At 50.2% G+C, this 12,342-nt stretch overlaps 1 protein-coding gene across 3 annotated transcripts in view; it reads right to left on the bottom strand.

The window, feature by feature from the left end:
- PTPN21 (protein tyrosine phosphatase non-receptor type 21) overlaps positions 1-12,342 on the bottom strand; it is a 65,951-nt gene that overhangs the window by 17,578 nt on the left and 36,031 nt on the right. For 2 of the 3 annotated variants that reach the window (XR_012247306.1, XM_073638232.1), the window contains exons 2-11: positions 10,361-10,648; positions 7,966-8,135; positions 7,639-7,736; positions 7,374-7,441; positions 6,925-6,995; positions 6,488-6,575; positions 5,276-5,364; positions 4,572-4,659; positions 3,810-3,886; positions 2,475-2,576 (exon numbers count right to left, since the gene is read on the bottom strand). Coding sequence is in view for 2 of the 3 variants with exons in the window: in XM_073638232.1 (XP_073494333.1) it covers positions 2,475-2,576; positions 3,810-3,886; positions 4,572-4,659; positions 5,276-5,364; positions 6,488-6,575; positions 6,925-6,995; positions 7,374-7,441; positions 7,639-7,736; positions 7,966-8,135; positions 10,361-10,540 (1,031 nt within the window). In the remaining variant the exon portion in view is untranslated. The remainder of the gene's footprint in view (positions 1-2,474; positions 2,577-3,809; positions 3,887-4,571; positions 4,660-5,275; positions 5,365-6,487; positions 6,576-6,924; positions 6,996-7,373; positions 7,442-7,638; positions 7,737-7,965; positions 8,136-10,360; positions 10,649-12,342) is intronic. The other variant, XM_073638233.1, reaches the window with a different exon arrangement.

Here is a 12,342-nt window from a genome sequence, read left to right as displayed (position 1 = left end):
TCAGAAAAATATTTTTTTTCTATAAAATAGTTTTTATTGTGTAAAAGCGCCAAAACATAAAAAAACAATATAAATGCGATACAGATGTAAACCTACTGACCCGAAGAATAAAGCTGCCTTATCAATTTCACCACACGCGGAACGGCATAAAAAAAAAAAAAAAAAAAATTCCTGAATTGTTGGTTTTTGTTTATTCTGCCTCCCAAAAATCGGAATAGAAAGCGATCAAAAAATGTCATGTGCCCGAAAATGGCACCAATAAAAACATAAACTCGTCCCGCAAAAAAAACAAGCCATCACATGACTCTGTCGGTCGAAATATGGAAAAATTATAGCTCTCAAAATATGGCGAATCAAAAACGAAGTCTTTACAAAAAAAAAGCCTTTTTTAGTGTGTGACAGCTGTCAATCATAAAGACCCGATATGAATCTGGTATCACTGAAATCGCACCGACCCGAAGAATAAAGTCGTCTAATCACTTATACCGCACGAGGAACAGCGTAAAAATTAAACTCTAGGGTTAGGGTTGGGCTGGGGTTAGGCTAGGGCTAGGGTTAGGCTAGGGCTAGGGTTGGGGTTAGGCTAGGGTTAGGGTTGTGTTAGGGTTAGGGTTGTGTTAGGGTTGGGATTTTTTCAAAAGTAAAGAAAAAAAATGATGACGATATGGCGATTAGTGTAGAGCGCAAGTGCTCGCTACTTGAGATTGCATCGGGTGCTCGGGTATGGACTGAGTATCGCGGGTGCTCGGGTATGGACTGAGTATCGCGGGTGCTCGGGTATGGACTGAGTATCGCGGGTGCTCGGGTATGGACTGAGTATCGCGGGTGCTCGGGTATGGACTGAGTATCGCGGGTGCTCGGGTATGGACTGAGTATCGCGGGTGCTCGGGTATGCACTGAGTATCGCGGGTGCTCGGGTATGCACTGAGTATCGCGGGTGCTCGGGTATGCACTGAGTATCGCGGGTGCTCGGGTATGCACCGAGTATCGCGGGTGCTCGAGTCTCCGCCTCATATGTTTTGCAGCTGTTATACAGCCAAAAAAACCCTTGTGGGGATTGCCTGCCATGTATGAGCAATCCCCGTATGTTTTTTTTTGGGTGTCTAATAACCGTGAAACATGGTTGGGGACTCAAGCACCCTTGATACATGGAGCATACCTGAGTACCCGATGTAAACTCAAGTAGCGAGCACTTGCGCTCAAGACTAATGACAACTTATTCAATATGATGACATAATGTTATCAAATTCTGTGTCGTACCTCTGGGTTCAAAATGTTCACTATCCCCCTTGATAAAATCCTTGTGGGGTCTAGTTTCCAAAATGAGGTCACTTGTGGGGGTGGGGGGGGGGGGGTTTCCACTGTTTAGGCGCATCACGGGCTCCCGAAATGCGACCACAGAGCTGGGACCACAGTCTCAAACATTACACACTATGCAGTCATGGATTAAAATCCTGCAGGGCACACAAGGTCCCTGGGGTGACGCCAGCACATGTCCAGGCCCGTTTGAAGTTCACCAATGACCATCTGGATGATGGAGGCATGGGAGAAGGTCATGTGGTCAGATGAGACCAAAATAGAAGCTTTTGGTATCAACTTCACTCACCATGTTTGGAGGAAGAAGAAGGATGAGTACAACCCCAATAACACCGTCCCAACCGTGAAGCATGGTGGGGGAAACATCATACTTTGGGGGTGCTTTTCTACAAAGGGGACAGGACGACTGCACCATATTGAAGGGAGGATGGATGGGGTCATGTATCGCGAGATTTTGGCCAACAACCTCCTTCCCTCATTAAGAGCATTGAAGATGGGTCGTGGCTCGGTCTTCAATCATGACAATGACCTGAAAACACACAGCCAGGGCAGCTAAGGAGTGGCTCCCAAGAAGCATCTCAAGGTCCTGGAGTGGCTTAGCCAGTCTCAAGGCCTGACCCCAATAGAAAATCTTTGGAGGGAGCTGAAACTCAATGTTGCCCAGCGACAGCCCCGAAACCTGAAAGATCTGGAGAAGATCAGTATGGAGGAGGGGGCCAAAATCCCTGCTGCAGTGCGTGCAAACCTGGTCAAGAACTACAGGAAACGTCCGACCTCTGTAATTGTAACAAAGGTTTCTGTACCAAATATTAAATTCTGTTTTTCTATTGCATCAAATACTTATTTCATGTAATAAAAGGCAAATTAGCTATGTAAAAATCCTACAATGTGATTTTCTGTTTTTTCTTTTAGATTCTGTCTGTCACAGGTGAAGTGACCTACGATAAAAATTACAGACCTCTCCATTCTTTGTAGGGGCGAAACTTGCAAAATGGGTCGTGTATCAAATACTTATTTTACCCACTGTATATACGCTCTTGACACAAGAGGGCAGATCATGCATCCCCCGCCGGGCACAGGAGGGCAGATCATGCAGCCCCCGCCGGGCACAGGAGGGCAGATCATGCAGCCCCCGCCGGGCACAGGCCACATCTCACCCTTTAGGAAGTGACGGGAGGGAGAGAATAGGAAAGCGTTGGAAGGAAAGAAGAGAGGAAGATTTCTGGGCAGAGATCACAGGAGGAGGATCAGAGGAATCACTGAGGACAAACAGACAGAGAAGTCAGGAGGAAGCAAAGGGACACTGCTGAAATCCTCTGTGCTGCTGCAGCCTAATGTATGACCCAACAGCTTCATTATCCCCTTATAATGATGGTCAGAGGGGGTCGTCGCACAGTTTTCCCAGAGTTACACTAAGTGTCATATCTTGGTTTTAAAAAAAAACAACAAAAAAAATAATCTTGAAGGGACAGTCCTTAAATATTATCACAAAGCAGAAGGACTTTTCATTTTGGTTTCTCATTTGCTATCAAGATCTCCGCTTGTTGACAGTGAATGAGGACATCTGTTTGCTGCATTCCTCTGAGCTTCAGCTCTTATCTACACTGATACATTGTAACAAAAAGATGGAAACTCTCATCACCACCAGAAAGCGCTTCCTCCGTGGGACAAGGCAACATTTCTGTTCTCACACTAAATATCGTCAGATCTTCCACCCCCTTATCAGAAACTGTCAAACTCGGGGGTCAAATCCATGAAACGGAGCAAAAACGGAAGAAAAAGGTGGAAATTGAAAAGTTGCTAATTTTTTTCCTGTTTGCAGTCAGTGAATTGACAATTCTTGTTACACCAGGATGCCGATTCCCTCCTGACACCTCTGCGGGAATTGTACTGGACGATCTGCATCGCTGATACACTGCACCAAACCATCCCAACAACACAGAGATCGGAGCTTGTGCCGATACTTCTCAGGTCACACGACCCTGTTACACAGTAACAAATCTCAGCACTGAGAAGTATTAGGTCTGTATGGATTCCAGGTGTAAAAGAAAACATTCCATTTCACATACAGCAAGCAGAGATCTAGAAGGCAGCGGGATTTTCTGCTTGCCGTCTGGCAATATCAGTACTAACGACCGGGGAGCAAGATGTCAGCAGCAGCTGTGCAATGAAATGGACAGATGTCCCCACAGAAGCAGCATTATATGGGGGCCGAGGAATCTGTGTGTCGGGGGACAGGTGGCCAAGACAATGGCTGACACCAGCGAAAGCAACCACAGGTGATAATACTGAGGAACGGCTGGTGGAGGAGGGGAGCAGAACATCCCCCCCCCCAAATACAGCCGGTCATATAACACAAGACCATAAGTAACGGCTCACACGCCTCTGCTATAACCAGTGTTACACCAGCTCCCCAGCCTCAGCTGATAACAGAGAGAAACAGAGTCTCAGCCAAGGCTGATGAATAACGGGGTCATCATTTATCAACTTACAGGTTGCAGTTCATTCTGTAGAATTTGTGCCTGGCGACGCACATCCTCCACACGTACTTAGCAGTTTCCATGTCGTCCTAACAGAACAAAACAGGAAAGGTTATTGGAAAACGAAACACAGATGATTAACCCCAAGCTGCGGCCAAAAACCCCCACATCCTGTGTATTACTCAACAGCTGCACTCACTATTCTGCTGGTGCAGTCACTGTGTACATACATTACATCACTGATCCTGAGTTACCTCCTGTATTATCCTCCAGAGCTGCACTCACTATTCTGCTGGTGCAGTCACTGTGTACATACATTACATTACTGATCCTGAGTTACCTCCTGTATTATCCTCCAGAGCTGCACTCACTATTCTGCTGGTGCAGTCACTGTGTACATACATTACATTACTGATCCTGAGTTACATCCTGTATTATACTCCAGAGCTGCACTCACTATTCTGCTGGTGCAGTCACTGTGTACATACATTACATTACTGATCCTGAGTTACCTCCTGTATTATCCTCCAGAGCTGCACTCACTATTCTGCTGATGCAGTCACTGTGTACATACATTACATTACTGATCCTGAGTTACATCCTGTATTATACTCCAGAGCTGCACTCACTATTCTGCTGGTGCAGTCACTGTGTACATACATTACATTACTGATCCTGAGTTACATACTGTATTATACTCCAGAGCTGCACTCACTATTCTGCTAGTACAGAGCCCCTTTTCTCCTCTGTCGCAGCCCCTCTTTATATACTCACAGTCTGGAACTGGATTGTCTCCTCTTTACTGGCCAATTCCAGAGTAAAGAAGGATTTGTTGTGGGACATGTTAGTGATGTCCAACCACCTACAGGAAAGAACAATCCAACCTCAGTGATTTGGACGCAGCCCCTGAACCAGGGAGGAGGATACAATGTAAAGCCGCTGTATGGATACAATCTATAGGACATTCTGTTTTCTTCAGCGCTTACACATCCTGAGATACATTGTCTCTTGTGCTCCAGTCACATCCACAGCTGCATTCACAATTCCAGCTGACTTTCCTCTCCATACATCTCCCCTCACTCCCTGCTGGTTCAGGGTCTGTGTGGGGTTTGCTCATTGCACCCAGATGTGCAGTCACCACATTTATGGCAGAATGTCACCTGCAGAGCTGTATGCAAGGTCATATGAAGTTTATTTGGGCTCATGGAAACATTTGCAGACTTGTTACAATGTATCAGTGCAGACAATTTTCTCAGAGGCACTCAGGCATACTTGTTCTTCACACTGATACATTATAACAAACCCTCAGCAGTGAGAACAGGACTAGTTCAGAGATCTGGAAACATTGAATAGACACACAAAGCCTATTGTAAAGCTTCAGAACTTCGACCATTAAAGCGTTAATTACGGAAGGGGCCTGGACACCGGCCCTTTAGGTACTGATGCTTTAAAAAAAAAAAAAAAAAGTACACCCTTACCGGAATATAACGGGTGATCGTCCATTTTTGTGCCTAACGAAGATCCCATTCAGGCATGCTCCTATGGAGAGGTCGGCACCTTGGCTGTCCTGGGAATAAGAGGATGATCTTCAGGAATTTCTAATACATAGCAGCTATTGTTTGCTGTTATCAGCCAGAATGTAGTGACACACCCTATAGTGTTAAAGTGCACCCCCAAAATCCATGCGGACCCCCAATTATCCTGAGCAAAATTATAAAAGGGGCATTTGGACAATTATTGGTCCCATTACAGACTGGGTGCAGATCCGGCATCATCCAGCAGTTGGCACACCTCTCACCTCTACAAACACTTTGTACCTGCAGATGTCGGGGTGATGATATAGGGGCAATCTGCAGGTAAATCCTCTGCTGATGCTGCAGGGAGAAGTGGAAGCGAGCGGCTGCAGGGAGAAGTGGAAGCGAGCGGCTGCAGGGAGAAGTGGAAGCGAGCGGCTGCAGGGAGAAGTGGAAGCGAGCGGCTGCAGGGAGAAGTGGAAGCGAGCGGCTGCAGGGAGAAGAGGAAGCGAGCTGCTGCAGGGAGAAGTGGAAGCGAGCGGCTGCAGGGAGAAGAGGAAGCGAGCGGCTGCAGGGAGAAGAGGAAGCAAGGGACTGCAGGGAGAAGAGGAAGCAAGGGGCTGCAGGGAGAAGTGGAAGCGAGCGGCTGCAGGGAGAAGTGGAAGCGAGCGGCTGCAGGGAGAAGTGGAAGCGAGCGGCTGCAGGGAGAAGTGGAAGCGAGCGGCTGCAGGGAGAAGTGGAAGCGAGCGGCTGCAGGGAGAAGTGGAAGCGAGCGGCTGCAGGGAGAAGTGGAAGCGAGCGGCTGCAGGGAGCAGAGGAAGCGAGCGGCTGCAGGGAGAAGAGGAAGCGAGCGGCTGCAGGGAGAAGTGGAAGCGAGCGGCTGCAGGGAGAAGTGGAAGCGAGCGGCTGCAGGGAGAAGTGGAAGCGAGCGGCTGCAGGGGGGGGGGGGGTGTAAATTCATTGTCTCCCTGCAGCCTGAATGCTGTTTACCTGCAGTTCCCCCATGTCATTACCACTATATCTGCATGCACATTGCCTTTCTGGAGGAGGCCCATCCCTTTAACACTATAGATATATGGAATAGTTAGTGTTTTCCATTAGCAGAAGCAGTAGAACCAAACATGTGACGCCCCCCGCAGGAGACATCCCTCCACCCGCTGTCTCCTCCGTCATTACCTTGGCAGGGTACGTTTCCTCTCCATAGTTGTCCAGCCTCTCAATTTCCTGCATGTACAAGAGCTCGGCCTCCGGAGGGGAGAGGCCCCTAAAAAGAGACCCAGGATTATAGACACGGATCAGTATGAGAATAATAAAACTGCTTCTTGTCATTAGTCAGTGCATGGAGAGCAGACTGCAGCAGGGAATCAGAACAAGCAGAGCTGCAGTGCAAAGCATGGAGGAGGAAGGAGCAGCAGCTAAAGTTTGTGGTAAGACTAAAAGGCTGATTTCCGATGACCTCGCACTGCAATGGACAACGCAAACCAGCTGGAGCCAGTAATCATAGCTATGGACCAGTGCTGCAGTGTAAAGCATGGAAAGGGACTCAGCAAACAACAGCAGTTTAGATATAAGGTGACAAATAGGATGAAAAAGTGAATAAAGCTGAAACATACCGCAGCTTCTGGTGCAGCACCGCTACGCTCTGCGTCGCCTCCTCCAGCGTCTTTTCATCCTGGATCCATCCCTTAAAGCAACAGAAGAACAGTCATATTAAACACTTCAAGGACAATCGCAAATATTGACATCTTTAATGTTCTTTGATGGTTTTTGTTTCCTGCACTGCAGACTGATACATTGTAACACCTTCAGCTCTGAGCCGCTGCTCTCCCGCCTGTGCTGACAGTTTGTTACAATGTGTCAATAGGACAAGATCTGTACTCGGTCCATGGATGTAAACCAGAATACTTCCATTCACGGACAGCAAGCGCCGATCTGAACAATGATGAAAATGTTAAGAACATTGATTACAAAGTTGTCAACTGTTTCATTATTTATAACAAATGGGCGACAGCTTTCGGCTTCAGCCGCGGTGACTATCAGGGGTTAACAGCGAGGGTCTCACCACAGGAAAGAGCGCGTAACGTTGCAGGAAATCCTGAGATTCGTACTGATCGTAGTCGCCAAAATCAGCTGGAAAGGGAGAAAAAAAAAATCAGAAGGTTCCTGTAAACGAGGGCAGAAGATGGAAAATTCACCAGGGGGAGGTCCACACCCAGTGACACAAACAACCAGCCAGCAGAGGGGTCTTTAACCCTCCCTGTGCCAGGACAGGACTGTTTTGTTGAATGGGGCAGGGTCCCTTTAATCTCGGGTATTGGTGTACTCACCCTGCACAGCGAGGCCCGCCAGCTGGATCGCCTGCTCCAAACTACAGGGGATCTTCCCCTCCAAAATGTCCTTCTTCAGCTGCAGGTAATACTGGTATCTGCCGAGAGAAGGTGCACGAAGCGTAAGAGCTGGAGCCACGTACTGGAGTAGTCACAGCAAGACCTCTGCTTGCCATCAGTGAATCATCTGTCCGGAGTCAAATCCTCAGCAGTAAACCAGAAAGTCCCATTCACTGACAGCAAGCGGAAATCTGGAAAATGGTGAAAAACTGATGCAGAACTTTTCTGATGTTCTTCACACTGGAGCCGCCATGTTTGTCCGCTCACCTGGTGATCTCCTGCTGCAGCTGGGACACGGAGGGCACGTAGTAAACCACCCCAAAGTACACGGTGGACTCCAGGGCGTACTTGTCCAGCTGCTTCTTCAGAGGCTTCTCCAGATCCACCCATCGCTGCTGGTTCTGCTTGTTGTAATACCACAGGCTGAAGTAGGTCACCTGACCGGAGGAGGACAGTAATAACCTGATTACAGAGCGGCGGCCATCACTGACTGATACCCTGAGACACCGGCACCTGCACCTGCAGGAGCGCCAGAGCCACGGGCCGAGCGCCAGAGCCAGGGGCAGAAAGCCAGAGCCAGGGACAGAAAGCCAGAGCCACGGGCAGAAAGCCAGAGCCACGGGCAGAAAGCCAGAGCCACGGGCAGAAAGCCAGAGCCATGGGCAGAAAGCCAGAGCCACGGGCAGAAAGCCAGAGCCAGGGACAGAAAGCCAGAGCCACGGACCAAGCAAAAGAATCCTGTGAGAGCACCGGCCGCACAGGAGTAGCAGACATAGAATTGCTCAGTACATGAATCCTCGTAATCTGTATCTCCCCCACTATACACTGCTCATCCGGGGGGCACAGGAGGGGACTCCAAGAGCTCAGATACACCCCCAGCTTAGATACATAACTGCAGCCTGTACATACAGTATATACCATACTCACAGTTCTCTGCATCACACAGAAGAGGATTAGATACACGGCTCAGCAGACAGTATCACACGGGATAGGATTAGATACACGGCTCAGCAGACAGTATCACACGGGACAGGATTAGATACACGGCTCAGCAGACAGTATCACACGGGATAGGATTAGATACACGGCTCAGCAGACAGTATCACACGGGATAGGATTAGATACACGGCTCAGCAGACAGTATCACACGGGATAGGATTAGATACACGGCTCAGCAGACGGTATCACACAGGATAGGATTAGATACACGGCTCAGCAGACAGTATCACATGGGATAGGATTAGATACATGGCTCAGCAGACGGTATCACACGGGATAGGATTAGATACACGGCTCAGCAGACGGTATCACACAGGATAGGATTAGATACACGGCTCAGCAGACAGTATCACACGGGATAGGATTAGATACACGGCGCAGCAGACAGTATCACACGGGATAGGATTAGATACACGGCTCAGCAGACAGTATCACACAGGATAGGATTAGATACACGGCTCAGCAGACAGTATCACACAGGATAGGATTAGATACATGGTTCAGCAGACAGTATCACACAGGATAGGATTAGATACACGGCTCAGCAGACAGTATCACAGGATAGGATTAGATACACGGCTCAGCAGACAGTATCACACAGGATAGGATTAGATACACGGCTCAGCAGACAGTATCACACAGGATGGGATTAGATACACGGCTCAGCAGACAGTATCACACAGGATGGGATTAGATACATGGTTCAGCAAACAGTATCACACATGACCGGCTGGTATTTACACCACTGGAGCATGTAGCCCCTCGGTGACCCCTCACGGCTGCTGCAGATGATGACACGGTCGGGCAGGAATGATGTGGGGACATATTTAGCTGATGCGCAGCAGGACATGACGGACGGTGGCATCTGAATCTGCTGCCAGTAGCCGTCAGTCATCGACCTTCTGGGCCCTGGAGCCACAGTCAGAGTCGCCGGGGTCCTGGGGTCTCCTGGGCCCCTTGAAACGTTATCTCATTGTGCTGGCACCGGGGGAGGCAGTGAATGGGACGTAGATTTGCACCATGGCGGCCGTCCAGGGGGCCGGCTCCGGCCTGGAACGCGTTGCACAACAGCCCCCGCTGCATTCCGCACATCGCTGTGCCGCAGCCTCGGGCAGGTTTGTTGTGAGCCGCCCCAGCTGTCAGCGGCAGGTAACGTCACTGTCACCGGGAAGCCACACGCTTCACATTCCTCACCGCCGCTCCACAGCTTCAGTGAAACCTACTCATGAATGTCAGGACTCCTGCTTGCTGTCAGTAAATAGAAATTCGTCTTAAAGAAACCCAAAACATCCTGACCTCAAACTTCTCACAGCTGAGATCTTGTTACAATGTAGCAGTGTAGGAATCCTCTGAACTCGGCAGCACTAATGTCCGTCCTGTGCTCAATCCCAAGGCTCTCCGACACTGATACACTGCACCGAACCCTCAGCTGTGACAGAAGGACAAGTGACAGGAAATATTTATAAAGTATTTTCAAAGACAGCAAGCAGAGGTATTGAAATTGTTATATAGGAAAACTCCTCATTACTCAAAGGATAAATCATGAGTGTCTGGGACCCCCATCCTCCCCCAGGAAGCCCCCAATCATCCAGCTGATAAAGTGGCCATAAATGTCTATGATAGGAATACACAGAACTACAAGTCCCAGCACAGCCGCGGTTACCTCGCGGAGCTCCAGCCTCTGGGCCACGGCCTCCAGACACTCCTGTCCTGAACTCTCCACGGACAGCGTGAACTCCACAAACTCGTTGTTGAGCAGCTGGATGCGGGCGACCAGGCAGCTCTTACTGGACACCGTGTACCTCCGCGTCCGCTTCAACTTCAGTCCAAAAGGAAGCGGCATCTTCCCAGCGAGTGCGGTCAGCTGCGGGGTCCCGGGGGTCCGGCCCAGATCATCCAGCGGCCATTAAATACAGAGAGAAGGATCTGCACGTGCGACACATTCAGGACCCTGTGGGGAGAAAAAGCAGAGACGTCAGCCCTGGGGAGAGGGGGCAGAGACAGGAGCGGCACCGGCGAGAAGGGGCAGAGACAGGAGCGGCACCGGCGAGAAGGGGCAGAGACAGGAGCGGCACCGGCGAGAAGGGGCAGAGACAGGAGCGGCACCGGCGAGAAGGGGCAGAGACAGGAGCGGCACCGGCGAGAAGGGGCAGAGACAGGAGCGGCACCGGCGAGAAGGGGCAGAGACAGGAGCGGCACCGGCGAGAAGGGGCAGAGACAGGAGCGGCACCGGCGAGAAGGGGCAGAGACAGGAGCGGCACCGGCGAGAAGGGGCAGAGACAGGAGCGGCACCGGCGAGAAGGGGCAGAGACAGGAGCGGCACCGGCGAGAAGGGGCAGAAACAGGAGCGGCACCGGCGAGAAGGGGCAGAGACAGGAGCGGCACCGGCGAGAAGGGGCAGAGACAGGAGCGGCACCGGCGAGAAGGGGCAGAGACAGGAGCGGCACCGGCGAGAAGGGGCAGAGACAGGAGCGGCACCGGCGAGAAGGGGCAGAGACAGGAGCGGCACCGGCGAGAAGGGGCAGAGACAGGAGCGGCACCGGCGAGAAGGGGCAGCTCAGGGGAGAGAAGGAGCAGAGATCAGTAGGTTCAGCGAGGAGAAGAGCAGGTCATCTGCACATACAGCGGCAGTGTTTATATACTGCCACTGTATGTCACGTCTGTCACATGTGCTCAGTGTGAACCTGCTTTCATCTGTGAAGAGCACAGGGTGCCAGTGGCGACTTTGCCAATCCTGGTGTTCTGTGGCAAATGCCAAGCGTCCTGCTCGGTGTTGGGCTGTGAGCACAACCCCCATCTGTGGACGTCGGGCCCTCATACCACCCTCATGGAGTCGGTTTCTAACCGTTTGTGCAGACACATGCACATTTGTGGCCTGCAGAAGGTCATTTTGCAGGGCTCTGGCAGTGCTCCTCCTGTTCCTCCTTGCACAAAGGCGGAGGTAGCGGTCCTGCTGCTGGGTTGTTGCCCTCCTACGGCCCCCTCCACGTCTCCTGGTGTACTGGCCTGTCTCCTGGTGGTGCCTCCAGCCTCTGGACCCTACGCTGACAGACACAGCAAACCTTCTGGCCACAGCTCGCCTTGATGTGCCATCCTGGATGAGCAGCACTACCTGAGCAACTTCTGTGGGTTGTAGAGTCCGTCTCATGCTACCACGAGTGTGAAAGCACAACCAACATTCAAAAGTGACCAAAACATCAGCCAGAAAGCATTGGTACTGAGATGTGGTCTGTGGTCCCCACCTGTAGATCCACTCCTTTATTGAGGGTGTCTTGATAATTGCCAATAATTTCCATCTATTGTCTATTCCATTTGCACAACAGCATGTGAAATTGATTGTCAATCAGTGTTGCTTCCTAAGTGGACAGTTTGATTTCACAGAAGTTTGATTTACTTGGAGTTATATTCTGTTGTGTAAGTGTTCCCTTTATTTTTTTTTGAGCTATATATGTATCACAGCCTGTATCAATGCCTGTCTCGCAGCCTGTCTGCCTGTGTATCTAAAACTGTTATGTGTGATACAGTCACTGACTGCATCTAATCCCTTTTTACCAGGTCTGCACAGGAGCTGAATACACAAAACGGTATAAGATATTTTTTATCAAGTCTATTAAAAAAGACAACAGGCAGCACATCTGTAGTTGT

The sequence above is a fragment of the Phyllobates terribilis genome, unplaced genomic scaffold (genome assembly GCF_046119375.1).
Source record: "Phyllobates terribilis strain yellow unplaced genomic scaffold, ASM4611937v1 Scaffold_7__3_contigs__length_470593459, whole genome shotgun sequence".
Classification (NCBI taxonomy): domain Eukaryota; kingdom Metazoa; phylum Chordata; class Amphibia; order Anura; family Dendrobatidae; genus Phyllobates; species Phyllobates terribilis.
This window is presented reverse-complemented; position numbering and strand designations above follow the sequence as displayed.